At 44.9% G+C, this 18,046-nt stretch overlaps 1 protein-coding gene across 1 annotated transcript; it reads left to right on the top strand.

Moving 5' to 3' along the window:
- The first annotated feature begins 1,560 nt into the window (after nucleotides 1–1,560).
- Nucleotides 1,561–16,870, top strand: ACKR3 (atypical chemokine receptor 3). Its single transcript, XM_035139218.2, has 2 exons — nucleotides 1,561–1,676; nucleotides 15,058–16,870. The coding sequence occupies exon 2, from the start codon at nucleotides 15,085–15,087 to the stop codon at nucleotides 16,177–16,179; it is 1,095 nt and encodes a 364-aa protein (XP_034995109.1). The 5' UTR covers nucleotides 1,561–1,676; nucleotides 15,058–15,084; the 3' UTR covers nucleotides 16,180–16,870.
- Nucleotides 16,871–18,046: the final 1,176 nt, after the last annotated feature.

An 18,046-nucleotide genomic window follows, 5' to 3' on the forward strand; every position in this document is an offset into this window, starting at 1 on the left:
AACGTGTTGGTTTACTTTCCATAAGATCAAAGCAGCAACGGAGGTTTGTCTGTCAGAGCAAAGGGGGTACTGGCCCCCCAACCTCCTTCTGCCCTCAGCCCACCTGACTGCTTCCTTGTACAGGAGATGGCACTTGCTGTCACCTTCCTCCTCCTTAGTCTCAGTGTTGCTTTTGCAAAGCTTGTCAGGGAGCAGCAGAGCTGGCCTGAGACATCTTGGCATCTGAGGTGGACCACAGAATGACGCCCCCTCTGCCCCCACCCCCTGGGAAAGAGGGCTGAGTGAAGACCTACATCGGGAGCAAAGGGGGAAAAGAAAGATCTACATCAGGATCTGCTGCCCCTGTGGATTCTGCTGCCCAAGGCGGTTGCCTCACCTTACCTCATGGGTGGGCCGGCCCTGGGAAAGAGGTTGGGAATGAATCTGGAATTAGTTGGCTCTGGCTGCCATTTTCCTTGGCTCCCCCTACTGTTGGGCCCCCAGTCTGAACTGGCACCTGGCACCACTGACACTCATGGATCAATGCTGTAATTTGGAGCGTGGTGCAGGTGGGGCTTTCAGACATGCCGTTTTCCTGATTTAACACCCCAGTGCTACCTGCTATTTGTCTCATGTGGGAAATGTACACATATTCATTCAAGTGAGCCAAAGAGCTGCTTGGCTATAAGTCACTTTGGGTTGCCTTGGGCACGATAAAGCAACAAACAAATGAAATAAAATAATAAAAATAAATGATAACAGCAGCCTGGAGCGGTGGCAATAAAAATGGGAGAAATGGCATGCGGAGGATGGGTTAAGGCCCTCCAACTTAGAGCACCTGCCTGATTTGTCACTCATGTCAGATATTGAATCTTATTTATGCCATGGACTCACTTTCAGTCCTATGCTCTGTCTCTGTGAAACGTGGCGGGAGCAATAGTAATGATCTACTTGACCAGTTTGTCGTAAGGATGACCAAGCTAAAAGTACGCGAAGTGCTTTGAACCAAGTGAAATGTTCCGGAGCCGCGAAGAGTTTCCCTGCCGCTTTGGGGAAGTAGCCGCGCGGTCCAAGTTCAGCCTATGCCGTTCACTGAGACCGACTTGCAAATGAGGATTGCAGCCTTCCGGACTCGCGCACGTTGCGAAACGTGATCCTAAGGCTGCCCGCCCTTTGATGGGGAAAGCAGACCCGCGGAGTTCAAGGGACTGGGATCCTCCTCAGTGCAGGCGGACTTAGGATTTGCAGACGTGCCGGTTTCCCTCGAGTGATAAAGAGGAATGTGCGGAGCGGGGCGCCTCCCCCTCTTGCAAGGATCGCGCCCAGAGCCCGCGAGGAGCCGAGCGGACGCCCCGGGCGCGCTCCTTGCCCCGCGCTGTTGGTTTTTTGTTGTTGCGGGGGCGCGCGTTTCGCAGGATGCAGGTGCTCTCGGCCCGCGCGCAGCTCCGCGCCCCCCCCCTCCGCGGAAGGACGGCGCTGGGCTGGGCGGGCGTGGAACGAGCCGGCCCCCTCGGGGCTGTGGGGCGGCCTGTGGGCCGAGCTGCCCCCTAGAGGCGCCTTCCTGCCGCGCGCTCCCCGGCCCAGCCCCACACGCACCGATATAAGAGGCTCGGCCGGCGGCCCGAGAGCGCAGTGCCTGGCAAGCGGCGACTCGGGAGGACGAGCTTCGCGCGAGCAGCACCGGCCAAGACCGCGAGGTAGGGGAGCCGTCAGGCGAGGCGAGGCGAAGGGAAGGGAAGGCGGCGCCGGGAAGGCGGCCGCGAAGCCCGGCGGCGGCAGCGGCGGCGGCGTGTGCGCTCGGGGCGGCAAGGGAGGGCGGCTTGCTCGGGGGCGTCCCGCCGGCAGGCAGGCTTCTTTGTTCCGCTCCGGCCATTGGCCCGTTCTCACGTCCCAGCCTCGGAATGTCTTTGTGCGCGGCGAGCGAGTCGCTTCTCCGTCTGCGGAGGCAAAGGCGCGTGGCGAGGGATGGATGGAGAGAAGCGGAGCGCCAGGCGAGCCGAGCCGCGCTTCTTCCCGCGGCGCTCCTCTCCGGGGGTCGGCATCGCCCTCGTCGCTGCACCGCCAGAGGGGATGGCGTCCCGGCCGGGGCGGGCAGCTTCCTTCTGGAGAGTTTCCTCGTTGGGGCTGCCGGCTGGGCAGCCGGATCTCCAAGCGAGTTGCAGCACTTGTGCTGTACATCCATTTCTAAACCCAGGGCTAAAGACGTGATTTTGGATGGGTCAGTGGGGCTTACCTTAGGCAGATGTATACATCTATAAAAGGCAGGTCAGAAAGGCATTATAATAATAATGAAGTGTGCCTAGAATTGCAGCCTGTAGCCTTATTGATAGGGACCCAGGTGGCAGGCACCCCCATGCACACTGAAGAAAGTGGGGCTTACTTCTGAGTAAGTGTGCATGGCATCAGCCTACAGAGCTACAATGCTGACGACATGTCCTAGGGGGTGTGCACATCAAATGCACTGTGCTGTTTTGGGATGACATTGCACATGTCAAGGGACTCTCAGCAGAAATGGGCTGTGGGCAACAGTCAGTGCTTTTGATCCTCAGTGCTACCGGTAGTTAAGCCAGTTAACAAAGGAGATTTACATCAAGGGGCCACATCACAGGAATCTGTAGGAGGACAGCTCTCCTAAGCACATTCATTAGAGAATAAGTCTCATTTACCCTAAGCAAACATGCTTTGGATGATAGGACTCAAACCAATGACTTCAAGTTACAAGAAAGGAGATTCCGACTAAACATCAGGAAGAACTTTCTGATACCAGGAGCTGTTTGACAGTGGAACAGACTCACCCAAGAAGTTTGTGGACTCTCCTTCCTTGGAAGTATTTTAGCAGAGGTTGGAGGGCCATCTGTCATGGATGGTTTAGTTGAGATTCCTGCACCGCATGGGGTTGGACTAGATGACCCCTGGGGTCACTTCCAACTCTACAATTCTGTGAGTCACTGATTCTAGGATCACATTGCAGAAATTTCACAAAGCCACACTTTGAAAAGGGGGAGAACTTGCCACCAGCTCTTTTGTATGCTTTGCAGTATCCCTGTTTCAATAGGAAGCTAAACACCCCTAGAGAAAGAAGAGCGGCTTTTGTTTTGTTGTTGTCATTTGTTGGGGTCAGGCAGTCTAGCGGAGCTCCTTCACTGACAGGCATTCAGGGGATGGGCAATAAACAGCCACCCTGTAACTTTCAGCAGTAAAGAGGAGTTGTAAAGTTACTCTGTTTAGTTGCTAAAAGCAGGATAATGAGGGTTAAAAAAAAAAGTCAGAGTGCCTCATTAAAAGTTTTATGATCCTCTGAAAGTATTAGTGGGCATTCCCAAGAAGATTTTATTCTGCAAAGTTTCAAGGCTATGGCAACTTTTTGTTTGTAAGTTTAGTTGTTGTCGTTGAGTCTCTGACTTGCAGGGGAAAGTGACAAACAGTTGTGCAAAGAGGCCTGTGTTTCTCTTCCCTGAATTTTCCACCAGCAGAAGGTCTGATTCATTGCTAAAGGGTTCCAGGAACAAGTTTTCTTTAAAAAGAGAAAGGGACTCCTCCCATGCCTTGCACATTGCAGATGTTGTTTGCCACTGTTTTATTAAATAAGCTACAAAGAGTGAAATGTTAAATGTTCTTTTTCTGTCAACATTTGACTAAACAGAGCAGACGTTAGGAAGGAAAAGTCACGTGGTTTGATGGGGGAAGAAGCAAAGTGTAGCCTACCACAAAGACACTTTCCACAAGGAATCATTTTTCTTTGAACAAGCGGATCTACTTCAGCAGACACTACACCAGAAAGAAAGGAGCAGTGCTGTTATTTTAATTGACTTTATTAATAGATAGCAGCATTGCCTATAAATGTCTTCCAATATCGCATGCCATCTAATATTGTCTGCCTAGTTTTGAAGGTGTAAAATAGTATTAAGTTGGGTTCATGCCCTGTTGGTTTGCTTGATCTCAGTCACAGAATCAAAGTTGGGGAGCTGTTGGCAGGACAGCTTTGTGAGCTTGTGGAAGAAGAGCCAAAGGAAATGACAACTTCAGAATATTTAGCTAAGACGTTCTGTGGGTGGTAGAGAAGATACAGAGCAACTTTCATGTCTGTTTTTCAGATACACTGCATATGCTTGCACCCAGCCTTAACAACACAAATAAGACTATCTGATGTAGAATAGGCTGCATTTTTTTTAAAGCTTTCAGATTTTTAGACCAACAGAAGTTGTGCCAATAAAAGATGAAATTCTGTCTTTGTTTTAATACAGTATTCCATAATAAATGTTGCTGTGGAATAGGTGTGTGTGTGTGTGTGTGTGTGTGTGTGTGAGAGAGAGAGAGAGAGAGAGAGAGAGAAATGTGTAATAGGAACAATACAGGCTCAGTATTTTAGTCCTTATGCAGAATGAGACGATAGGCTGACATGGCAGAATTCTGGACTGTGTCACTTCGGATGGCAAGTGTAGTTCTGTATTTTTTAAAGCTCCCTCTCTGAAAAAAAAACACTTTGTTTAGAAAAGTAGTGCCATTGGGATAAAGACTTCCCCAGCCCCACCCCTTGATGTACAAGGTAGGACATTTTTTATATGTGAAACATTCAAAATAAGAACCCATCCTGCAGTCTGAATTTTACCACCTGATTATCCATAATGTGCAGAATGATTTGAAGTTTGCAGAATTGGGTTCTGCATATTAATTCCAAAATGCCAAAGGCCATGTTAAAAGTAAATTCGGAGCTATGCAGTATCAAAGGAGGGTGGTTTGCTTCTTGAAGGCAAAGGGGACAAGGGGAGCTATTTGGCTGTGTGATTTGGTTACGGCAGCAAACATCCTCTCACAGAATCCAATTCTTTCTTGGGCGAAGGAAAAGGAAAGGGTGAGCTAGGAAATCAAGTGCCTGGGAGGACTTGGTTTTTTATGTATGAAGAGGATGAATGAATAACACGGAAGACTGTATAAATCTTTGTTTTCCTGCTATGATTCCAGATGTGGACTGTTTCAGAAACCTGATTTCTCTGTCATCGAAGCCACCTGCTGTTCCTTTAAATGCAGCCTTACAACAGTTACCCAGCCTGCCATTCTCACTGCCCTTCTAAATCGAGAGTAAGGGGCAGAATAGTTCTGGTCTCCCTGGCCAGAGGACTGAGACCCCCCAGCTCTGCTTACTGGAACAATCCCAGACAATAGACAGACTCGTCTTCTATTGCAATTGCCTCTGGATATGGCTGTCCCAGATCATCAATATCAATAGCTAATCCCTTTGGCGATTTGAGCATATCACTTTTCTGGCTGGGGCTGTGCATTGTTGGCATGCAAGCATCTAAATAGCATCATGGGGTCTTGCAACACAAACATTGAGATAGCTGCAGAATAAAAGTAGACTGGGCAGCACAGTTTCTTGAGCATGTCCTGGGAGAGTTCTGACTGGCATGCAGAGGGACCTCAGATCCATTCATTAACAAACAGTCAAGATTGCTTTGTTTTACGTTTCAGCTGGCACACTGGGCTAGACTCCCTTGCTATTCTGGGGTGAGCACTGGCAGGTGGCCACAAAGCCTACAATCAGCTTAAATCCTTTTCTTTCACGGGCTGTTATTCTATCCCATTGCAGGGAGGAGGGGCATGTCTTTTGCCAGGGAATAGTATCTCACCCAATTGTTGATTTCACTGTGTTGATCTAGCACTACCATTGATCAATCTGAGCTCCTTTTTGAAAACATTTCCTTAAAATTCACACTGAAATTCTCTTTGCGTTTGTTGGAATGTGATGCTTTTAGTGGGACAGTTAAAATGTAATAAGCTGTTGATTCCACAACATTAAACCAAGTTACGTTTTAATGTGCTTGACTCAGCCAGGAGATTCCTTTTTCAGTTTCTATTTCCATTGTGGTGATAAGCCAGTACTGTCAGCTGATGTAAGCCGATTAAGGCAAGTCAAAGCAAACATGCCTGAACCCTGCATATAAGCAAAGAAAACTACATTTTATTTTCAAGTTTAAGCATGATTATAACTTCTTTTTCACTCACCCCTGTCCTTTCAGATTGTAGAGTATTAGTAGTAACTTAATTCTTTAAAGCAAATAAATTATTTTACTATCTAGTTAGTATTAGGATTGAAAGTAGTGGGTAACATACATCTAGATAATTTAAAATAGATATGATGAACTCCTTTGATGAATAGGCTAAATAAATGTGTTGATTTCCTTCATTTATACAAGTTGAATACTGCATTCTAATTGTGCAGTTGCTTGCAATGTTTTTGCACTGGAATGTCAGAGGAGCAGAGATGGGAAGAAAGGGGAGTAACTGAAGGTCCTCCCAAGATATAGAAGTCCCAGAGTTACAGTCTAAAAGTCATGTGATGCAGCAACCTTGTTGAAGCTAAGCAGGTTTAGACCCATTCAGTACCTGGATGGGAGGCCACCTGGGTAACTTATGGATTCCCTTCTTTAGCTTCCTGGTGAAAGGGTAGGATACTAATAAACTTTCTCTTTTAAAAACTTAACAATGAGGATTAGAAACTTATTTTGGGGAGGGGGAGGAATTGGTTATAGCTCTAAAGCAGAGATTCCCAAACTTGGGACTCCAGCTGTTTTCGGACTACAGGTCCCATGATCCCTGACCACTGGTCCTGCTAGCTAGGGATGATGGGAGTTGTAGTCCAAAAACAGCTGGAGACCCAAGTTTGGGAAACTCTGCTCTAATGAGTTCCAGCTTCTCTGAGTAGTGTGGTGGTAAATGACATGGTTTTTTTCTTGCTAATAAGATTTTCTTGTTGGTATAACTTAAATATTTTTTTAGTATCAACACGAGTTGAATGCATAGAAATATCGCATCTCTGCCCCATAGACATGCCATTAGATGTCCAAGTCAGTGGCAGCAGAAGCAGTTAGCGACTTGCAGGTGAATGAACAGGGATGAACAGGGATGTAGAGAACTAAGTGACATTGGTGGTGCAGGCAGGTAACTTCGGTAGTTTCATGACAATACTGTATTCACACTCTTTATTCCCTTTGGAAACATGTATTTTAAACTATATTGTTTGTGTGAGGCCTCCTCAGTCTGTTTTCATGAAATATGAGGAAGATGGCCCTGATTCCCTGATAGCCACATGTTTGTTTACTGATACAGTGGTACTTCTGGTTACGAACTTAATTTGTTCCGGAGGTCCGTTCTTAACTTGAAACAGTTCTTATCCTGAGGCGCGCTTTCGCTAATGGCACCTCCTGCTGCGTGCTCGCGAAGTTCGCAACCAGGAGCAACTACTTCCGGGTTAGCGGAGTTCGTAAGCCGAAGCGTGCGTAACCAGAAACGTTCATAAACAGGGGTACCACTGTAGCTACCCGGTAGAACTGGGCCAAAATGACTTAGAAATTCCTAGGCAAATGTTTTTTACAGAGACAATTCATTTTCCTCTGAATATTCTCCATTTATTTGTGTGCTCCCCCCTTCATGTCCTGGAACGATGCTTGATCTGGGACATTGTGGAGGATGCAAAATGGAGGCCACTTTGCTCACATGGTTGCTGCTGCTGTTGCCAGTTGAAAGAGCAGCAGTACCCAAAACAGCAACACCCCCAGTTGGGAAAATAAAATAAAATAAAATAAGCTGTTTTACTGCCACTGCTAATGGTGAGTCTCACACCCAAGCAACTGTTCAAGAATTTATGTTTCCTTGAATAAATGTATGGAAATGCACTTCTCCTATACCCCAATTTTTCTGTCCACAAATAAAATGCAAAATTCTGAGAAGCCTTTTGCACACTTGTCAGAGCTCCCTAAGCTCCCTTGCACCACTGACAAGGAGGTGTATTTGTGCTCCCCCCACATCTCTTGTGCCCCTGGCAAGGAGATGTATTGGCGCCTCTGAAGCTAGGAGAGACCATGGACAAGAAACTCAAAAGTGTTGCTTTCCATTGCCTTTCTCTTGGGAGAGAGCCCTGGAGGGCTGCTGCGATGGCCCATGCCAGTGACCGGATTCCTCCACTGAGCCACCCAGAGCAGTGGCAGGGCAGCCAAGGAGTAGGCGGCCAGTGGGGCAGGATCCTAGCCACTCCAAGCCAGAGGGAAGAGCATTGATTTTTGTGTCCCCTCCCCCGCTGGGGCCAAGTTGGCCAACCCCTAGATATGCCTCTGCACATGGTGCTATGTCTATTGATTGTTTTTAAAACTAAAGAAGCTTGCAAATCTTGGAGAAGTTGTACCAGAATTTCCGATACATTTTTTTTCAGTAGAGGGCAGTATGTTCTGAGCAGTAGTACTAAAACCAATCTTGCTTTGACAAGGCAAACAGTTACAGGTAGGTAGCCGTGTTGGTCTGAGTCGAAGCAAAATAAAAAAATTCCTTCAGTAGCACCTTAAAGACCAACTAAGTTTATATTTTGGTATGAGCTTTCGTGTGCATGCACACTTCTTCAGATACACTAGAAACAGAAGTGTCAGACCCTATATATATACAGAGGGTGGTGGGGGTGGGTGGGAATGGGTGATGGGCTGATGGGAGTGGTAAACCTGTAGATGGCTGTTAATGGCTGCTGATGGCTGCAATTAGTCCTGGGCTGAGGTGCTAAAGAAAGCTTGATCATGCATATGAGATAAGAATCCGATGTCTCTATTCATCCCAGGTGCTTCCATGGTTTTAAGCTTGGTAAGACTGGAAAGAGAAGTTGCTGAATTGGAAATTATTACCAAGCTTAAAACCATGGAAGCACCTGGGATGAATAGAGACATTGGATTCTTATCTCATTATGCATGATCAAGCTTTCTTTAGCACCTCAGCCCAGGACTAATTGCAGCCATCAGCAGCCATTAACAGCCATCTACAGGTTTACCACTCCCATCAGCCCATCACCCATTCCCACCCACCACCACCACCCTCTGTATATATATAGGGTCTGACACTTCTGTTTCTAGTGTATCTGAAGAAGTGTGCATGCACACGAAAGCTCATACCAAAATATAAACTTAGTTGGTCTTTAAGGTGCTACTGAAGGCAAACAGTGTTCCTTGCTCTGAAAGAGCATGCAGCTTTAACACTTGCACACACACACACACACACACACACACACAGAGAGACGCTCTGTATTAATATATTGTTAAACACCATTTGACAACAATAAGAGTGGGATTAAAATATATTGCAGGCATTGGTGGCATGAATAAACAAGGGATTACCTCGAATCAAAGAGAAGTGGGTGAGTCTTTGTTGTGAAGTTGGATGAGCTCTGTGGCATCTGTCCAGGGTCCTGAGCCTGGATGATGTGTGGATGTTTGTCTTTCTTGTGAAAAATCTCAGTAAAGAAAGATAAATCAGATTGTGTTAGGGTCAAACTAGATATGATATGGTAGATCTATGAGCTTTATGCTCAGATAAAAAGGTTTCGGTGGAGGTAGGCTAAAGAAGCACAATGGGAGAAGGTATAGAACCCGTGGCTAAATTTGCCTTTCCCCCTAACTGAGTAGGCCTACACTTTGCGTACTGGATCTCAGCAGTGGAGAAAGTGACGTTTGGAGGACAGACCTTGTATGTGAGGAGGGCTACCCCTCTCTCCATGCATGCAACCCCTTTGCTGCTAAAATATAGCTTCTTCGTGAAGGTGGGAGCTCTGGGTTTAAACAACAGATTTGCTAGCATCATGTTTCTAGTTTGGTCCTCAGGAAGGATCCAACTTCTCTTTATTTTTACGTTTTGTATTAAAACTTGCCAAATCAGGTCATCTTACAGTGAAAGTTTTAAAACACCATGCAATAATAACTGCATGAAGATAAGACAAAAAGAGTAAATCTGTGCAGAGTTAGTCCCTTTCTGATGCTGTTCTCTCTCTTATCCAATACTACAGCAGCTTGTGGAGGAACAGAAGAGAGAAAGAGAAAGAACTTGGCAATTTCGGAATGGACAATTGTGGGGCATAGATATAAACAGTTGCTGCACCTTACACACCCTAGAATTAGTGAAAAAGTTGGGTTGGGCATTTAAATTGCATCTTAAAATTCAACATCTGTATAAACACTATTATTCCATAGATTTGTCCAACCAGCAGATTAATAAAAACAACTTCAGTTCAGCAGCCTCACAGCCCAGGTTTTTTCCAAAGATGAAAGAGAATTGACTGGATTGGCCTTTTTAGAAGGGGAGAAAGCTACCACGAAGAATATCTTGTGCTTTTCACTAGATGACAAGGGCATTCTGAGTAGGGTGTTCCTTGCAAATTGAGGGGGGGGGGGATAGAAGAGAAGGTGTTCATTCAGACAGTTTGATCCTGACAATTCAGAGAAGCCTTTCTGAACCTTGGCTTCTCTGATATTGTTGGACTACAACTCCCATCACCCCTGGCCAATGGTCTTGCCAGATAAGGACTATGGAGTTGTTGTCCAACAACATCTGGGGTCCCAAGGTTGAGAAGGCTGATTTAGAACCTGAAAGTTTTTAAAAAGCAAAGTAGACCATATCACTTCTAAGTGAGCCTGCAACCTGGCCGGTAGCCAGTGTAGTATTTTAAGGGCAGATGTAGCATGCGTCCATCATTGTGAGGTGGGTAACTTGGGTGAAGCTGCCATATTCTGGACCAGGTGCAGTTTTCAAACTCTCTTCACAGGCCATACCATGTAGAGGGCACTCCAATACTGCAATCTTGAGATCGACAGGGCATAGCTCCTCTTAGCTGGATGGAAGGCAGCAGTGGTTCTACCCCTTGGAGGAGAGGGTTGAGCTTTCCAGCTCCATGCCTTACCTTGACAATATAAGGGCTGTTTCTCATTATAACTAACTGAATTGTGGCAGGGAGTAAAAGAAAGCAGCTGGTCGTGGTTTTGTACCTCCTACATAACCACATCTGAGCTGCCCACAATTTTTCACTGCCCTCCTCTGTTCAGAAGACTTCTTTTTTGCTTCAGTTGTCCACAGCATGCATTCCCAAAGCAGTCTCTTGATGGCTGCAGATTCAGTCCTTCCTGATGGTTTATCCAGTGTTGCTGATTTCATTTGGTCTCCGGTCAGTCTGCAGAAGCACGCCTTGGCCATCTTGCCAGAGTTTCCATTACGAGGGTGATGTTTAATGGGGAAGAGAGAGCTCCGAGATGTTCATAAAAGGAGGCTGCCAGATAAGTACTTTCTTGGCTTCCACATGTAGCTGTTTGCTAAATCAAATTAACGCTGCCCCACAGGCCAGAGTAAGCAGAGAAGGGAGCAAGTTACTAGTTCAATAGGCAAGTTCTGTAAAAGTTTGGCCTGGCAACCATCCAAGAAGGGGTAGCGGGTGTAGACAACTTTGTATGAAATGAGTACAGTCGTACCTTGGAAGTCGAATGGAATCCATTCCAGAAGTCCGTTCAACTTCCAAAATGTTTGAAAATCAAATCGCGGCTTCTGATTGGCTGCAAGAAGCTCCTGCAGCCAATCAGAAGCTGCGGAAGCTCCGCCGGACAGTCGGGTTCCAAAAGAACATTCGCAAACCGGAACAATCACTTCCGGGTTTGCAGAGTTAGGGAGCCAAAAGGTCCGAGTTCCAGGGCATTTGACAACCGAGGCACAACTGTATTGGAAATGCATAATCCTAACGCTTAAAGGTTTGGTAGGGCTGTGTATGTTTTCAAAAGGAAGAAACGAGTGTGGTCATTTTCAACCAGTCCTTTGACTTCCATATCTCCATGTCAGGGGTGGGGGACCTTTTACAGCCTAAGGACCACATTCCTTCATGGGCAGCCTTCTGGGGGCCACAGTGGTGAGTAGAGTGACAGGTATTATTCTTACCTAGTACAAGAAATGTTAGTGGTTTCTATAAACACCCCCAGCATGCACACCCCATCTCATCATCGCCCCCACCATTCCAGGCAACCAAGAGTCCAAGAGCTCATTCCAGTTGTGCAGAAGCACAGAGTGAGCAACAGAGCAGAGCTTCTGAAGGGGGCATGGCAATGGGGTGTGTGGCCTGGTAACAGCCCCAAGGACCATACCGAGAGGCCTGGAAGGCCACGTTCAGGCCCAGGCCTAAGATTCCCCACCCAAGCTCTGAAGTGCCCGGCAGCATTACTAAAAGTCTCCGCCTTCTGATATGTAAGTGGCAGGCATTCTTTTGAAAAGCTCTAAGGAGCACAAATCACAGCATCTCTCTCTGTGTGTAGGCACCTTCCAGATCTAGAATACCATGCACTCCTCAGCGACTCATGCATCCCATAATACATTAAACTATCCTGAGTTTGGAGAGCAATTTGTTTGATGAAACTGCTGCCAATGAGGAAAGTTGCTGGGTGGAGAGGAGGCATGACATGTCCACCTACCTGAGGAACTGAAATACACCTGGTTGGAGATAGTCTTACCACCCCGACTCAAACTAGGCTCAAAAGTGTTATTGTGCCACAAGGCAGAAAGGCATCCAACCGTACATCTTTGCTTCAGGTGGCTGGGATGCAGTGAGATCTGATGTGAAGAAATGGTAGCCTTCTGTCTTTGAGCTTGGGGGTCATGAGGCACACAGCACCACCCAGAGGGCACCACTGCACTAGCTCTCCTTGGAGCCATTCAGCATCTCTCTTTAGGCTTTGGTTGCCACCACCGTCTGATAGCAGCACAGAGACTGGCCACAAAAGGAGATCAGAGATGAATGAAGGAGAAGGGCAGGATTCTGGTTTCAGTGCCAGGAGTTTTAATTTTCAGAATCCTTCTGAGCCAATGTAAATGATTACAAGGGGATAAGACAACCTGCTGGAGTTGCTCAAAGATAAAACCATTGTTAAATCAGAAAAGAACAGTTTCTGAAGGCTTTTAGCCATTTCTCATCCTGACTGATTCTTATAATAACTGCTGCTTCAGATCTTTCAGTTCCAATATATTTATAGCAATGAGTTTTATTCTAAATGCTTAAAAAGCTGAAAGAAATGCCAAGCATTCTAGAGAAGTCTCAACTGTAAGTCTTTTTCTTTCTTTACATACAGTATTTAGTTCTCAATGGTACTTCCTAGTATAACACTGTTCCTCACTTTCTCAATACACTGCCAGTCTTCATAGTAAGCCTTTCCACTTCTGACTACATAAAATACCACCGTTGTCCCTCTGTCCTGGGAAAAACCTTCACCTATTGAATTTCTGCCTAATCCATAAAGTTTATGCACGTTTATGCACCCCACAGAGCTCCCCCTGGGTGTGAGCAGGAGCCTCCACAGCAGACGGGGGCCCCCTCCACTAGCTGCATCATGGAGGAATGGTGGGATATAAATGTCAGAAAAGCAATCAAAGTAAAAAAAAAGTTTTATCATTGATAAATGATATGGAAAGGAAGACCAACTATATAAAAACCAACCTGGTCTTCATCAAAATACTATAGCACAGGGTCATCCAGTGAAATTTGGGTCATCCTGCAAATTTACTACATAACTTTGAACAATTACTACATAAGTACTACATAACTTTGAACAATTTTATCCATAGTTTATCCATAGTTTATCACTAGTTTTTGACCATAATCTGTGGGAAAAGAACCTCCAGGCATTGCGCTTCTGACTAGTGTGTTTTACCTTGGGCAAGTAGTGAGAACAGTCACTTAACTGGGTTCTCTAAATTTGTACTTGCATCCAGTATGGTGTTCTTCTTATCCATTTGCTCTCACAACTTTGTGTGGAAAGGAACATAGTATTAAACTTGTCCTAATACTGTAAAAAAGCATTCTGCCAAACCATTAAGTCTGTGCCAAGAGAACCCAAGATAAATACATTTAATAATTGCTGCCACCATCACCTCATGATGAATGTGGTAAAGGGTGTGGAAAATCAAAAGGCTGTTGCAGTAGGTAGATATCAAATTCTGAAGCAGTAACTTTTGCCTTTTCAAATTGCTTAGGGCCAACCCAAGGCATGATGATGCCTCATACAATGAAATATGGCACCTCTTCTTTCACTAATGAACACCTGTGGTCTTGCCCAGCTCCTCTTCATGTCTACACAATTTATGCAGAAGAACTTTTCAGTGGAAATGTCATGGATCAGATCTGTCTGTTATCAGCCTTGCCACCCTTAATGGCATCCCAAACCGCCACTTGAATTAATATAAAGACTGCTGTCTTTGAACAGCTTTCTCCAAGGTTATTTAGAAAAAAAATGGTTGGGGATTTACTGGGCAAACATTGCACTACAGTTCTCAATTTTATGCAGCCTCATCAAAAATCCCACTAAAATTGTAAAAGCCTTGAACACTATAAACTGATGGCCCCATCCAGCAAGATTTGATTTTAGTGTTTTCTAAAGCAAGGGACGCAGGTGGTGCTGTGGGTTAAACCACAGAGCCTAGAACTACCTGATCAGAAGGTTGGTGGTTCAAATCCCCGCGATGGGATGAGCTTGCATTGTTCGGTCCCAGCTCCTGCCAACCTAGCAGTTCGAAAGCACGTCGAAGTGCAAGTAGATAAATAGGGAAGGTAAATGGTGTTTCCCTCTGGTTCACAAGAAGCGGCTTTGTCATGCTGGCCACATGACCTGGAAGCTGTCCGCCGGCTCCCTCGGCCAATAACGCAAGATGAGTGCCGCAACCCCAGAGTCATCCGTGACTGGACCTAATGGTCAGGGGTCCCTTTACCTTTTTAAAGCAAGGGATGACAGTGTTTGCCAGCAATTTTCAGACACTTTGATGCGTTTATTCTAATGGGAAGCCTGAGTACAGTATTGCAGGCTAACCCTTTAGCCTAGAATTGTAGTTTTGAAACTACTAGGGTAAGCAGATAGGATACATTTATTATATCAAGAGCTATATGATTTAACTTATAGATGACAGACACCCAACAGTTATTTAACCCTGATGTCTTTGTGTATCTTACAGCCAGAGACTGCAGTGCAACAGAACTATCACTTAAAGAAAAAGTGTACAAAATGCCAATGTTTCCTTTCTATTGTTTTCTGAATATTTTTATGACAGTGGTGGTCCCTCCCCCTTTCTAGTAGTTTGTTTAAAATCTGAAGGGTGTTGTGTAAGATGCCACTGAACCAAAACATTCAGTGCACAAAGTGTCTCTGGACTGGGGGTAAGGTTATTCGGAATGAAGGCATTTGTTTAAAAATGGCTGTTTTTGTTAACCAAGATGCTCATCCTTTCTCTTCTTGCTGCTTTCTTTTGCCTTAGACTCTCTCCATCCCAGATCGGCCAGCTATGAATACCATTGATTTGCCAAACCTATTTGAACATGTGGAAGTGGAGAATTTCACTGAAACCAACTTGACTTGTGGCAGTGGAGACTGCATCACGGTGGACTCCTTATCATGCCCAACGATGCTCAACAAAAGTGCCATGCTTTACACCCTCTCCATTTTTTATATATTTATATTTATGATAGGCTTAGTGGCCAATTTTGTGGTTGTCTGGATGAACTTCCAAGCCAAAACAACGGGCTACGAAACTCATCTCTATATCTTCAATTTGGCCATTGCCGACCTGTGTGTGATCATCACTCTTCCAGTCTGGGTGGTCTCCCTTGTTCAGCATGGCCAGTGGCACATGGGAGAGATCACTTGCAAGATCACTCACCTCGTGTTTTCCATCAATCTATATGGGAGCATCTTCTTCCTGGCGTGCATGAGCGTGGATCGATACCTCTCAGTGGCCTGCTTCACAACCTCCAGCAGTGTGAAAAAGAAGAGGATCCGCCGTTGCATCTGCATCTTTGTCTGGCTTTTTGCTTTCGTTGTGTCTATCCCTGATACCCACTACCTGAAGACCGTTTCCTCCAACAATGAGACCTATTGCCGCCCTGTCTATCCGGAGGAGAATGCTAAGGAGTGGTTGGCTAGCATGGAACTAAGCTCTGTCATTCTAGGTTTTGTCATTCCGTTCCCCATCATTGCCATTTTCTATTGTCTCCTAGCAAGAGCCATATCTGCCTCTAATGACCAAGAGAGGAAGAGCAACGGGAAAATAATTTTTTCCTATGTCGTTGTGTTCCTGGTCTGCTGGCTGCCATACCATGTCGTGGTCTTGCTTGACTTGTTGCTGGCCTTCCATTTCCTTCCCTTCAGCTGCTACATGGAGAGCTTCGTCTTTGCGGCTCTTCATGTGACTCAGTGTTTGTCTCTGGCTCACTGCTGCATCAACCCCATCCTCTACAGCTTCATCCACCGAAACTACAAGTATGAGCTCATGAAGGCATTCATCTTTAAGTACTCCGCCAAAACAGGCCTTACCAAACTAATCGATACTTCTAGGGTATCAGAAATGGAGTACTCTGCTCTGGAACAAAATGCTAAATGATACACAGCTTCACAAGAGACTTTTTCTGTGCTCTGTCTTTAGCAGGACAATAAATTGGACCTAATATGATACAAACATGACTGTGCTTTTTTTTTTGAACAAATCATGTACCACCAAAATACTGCATTTTAAGTGTTTTCTTGTGGTTTTTCTGCCATTAGCTAGTCCACACTGTTCAGTTATGCTATTGAGAGTGGGAGGGAAATATACAGTAAACAAAGCTATCTTGTGGTAAAGATGTTCCTTATTTTATTATATCCCACTTGGGGAGCAGATAGCCCCATCCCTAGCTACCTTGACTTCACTGTATACATTTTTACAGTGTGTATTTAAAGAAAGCAGAACTCTATTTTCTTGCTTTTGCAATTATACTGGAAAATTAAATATATTTAATCATGCATTTGAAGCTTCTTGTCATCAAATATAGAATGCTGTCCTTTTAATGTTAGAATTCCATTCAGTTTACTGTTGTAAGAGTAGTACTTATAACAATTGTTAAATGAAAAATATATGTTCTTCTCTTCTAAGATGTCCTTGGCAATTTTTTGTGGCAATATAGTTGTAAACTAGATTTTTAAAAAATATAATGCTCATTATACCATGTGATTATTGTGTAAAGATATGTTTCAAAACCCTCACACACTTATTTCATTAAGTGTCCTATCTCGTTTCTGTAAATTATTTTTTGAAAAAAATAAATATATTTGAAAATGAAGCAGGAGTAGCATTTTATTTATTTTACATTTACTTTATGATTTTTACATCTCTTTCTGCAAAGGAAGACTAATCAGATACTCTTTTTAGAGGTGGACAGTGGTGTCTACCTCCCAATAGCATCTGTGCCATGGGAGCAGTAGACAAGGCAGGCTCCCATCCGAGGGATTGTGAGATTTCCCGTGAGATTCCCAGTGTTGGAAATAAAAGGCCCTTATCTATCTCTGATTGCCTCCCCCTCCGTGGCTTGCACTATGGTTAGTGCAGGAAACCAAGGGAAAGAGTCCTTCCTTCCTTCCTTCCTTCCTTCCTTCCTTCCTTCCTTCCTTCCTTCCTTCCTTCCTTCCTTCCTTCCTTCCTTCCTTCCTTCCTTCCTTCCACACTCCCTCCCTCCCTCCCTCCCTCCCTCCCTTCCTTCCTTCCTTCCTTCCTGCTGGACCTGCCTCAAGACTCTTTAAAGTGTTGATCTGTCACTAACAAATATAGGTAGGTAGCCATGTCGGTCTGCCATAATTGAAACAAAATAAAAACATTCCTTCCAGTAGCCCCTTAGAGACCAACTAAGTTATACCATACCAATACTCATACTCAATACTCATACCAATAACAAACTTAGTTGGTCTCTAAGGGGCTACTGGAAGGAATTCTTTAATTTTGTTTCGACTAACAAATATGTTAGTCCTTAAGGTACCACAATTTTTTGTTCTGTTTTTTGCTGCAACAGATTAACATGGCTACCTCTCTGTAATTTGTAAACTCCAAATTACTTGTCCTTTTTACTTGCTGTTTTTACATCCGCATGTTGATGCTCCAAACAATTATATTTTGAATGCAAATGCTTCTTTTTGTAGTTAGACATGCTGCAGCATTCACTAAGCCACTGAGTTTATGCACTGCAGAAGTCAGAGGTTTCTCTTCACTGAATGATTACAATCAAACCGTATCATAAGGACAGCAACCACATGAAGTAAATATCACTTTCTCACTTAAATGGGAGTCTTCCAGTCTTTCTTCCTCTCACACTTCTGGGCACTTCCAGTCCACTAGGCTCAGTCGGGAACCATTCCATGGGAGATGACCAATGTACTGCTCCTCATCACTCCTTTGTGGCTGTAATCATGCTAGTCTGATTTAATGAGATCTGTTTCACAGA

The sequence above is a fragment of the Zootoca vivipara genome, chromosome 1 (genome assembly GCF_963506605.1).
Source record: "Zootoca vivipara chromosome 1, rZooViv1.1, whole genome shotgun sequence".
Lineage (NCBI taxonomy): Eukaryota > Metazoa > Chordata > Lepidosauria > Squamata > Lacertidae > Zootoca > Zootoca vivipara.

Bases quoted from the DNA above. Each gene is read 5' to 3' on its own strand.
- ACKR3 (XM_035139218.2), top strand. From the start codon at position 15,085: ATGAATACCATTGATTTGCCAAACCTATTTGAACATGTGGAAGTGGAG.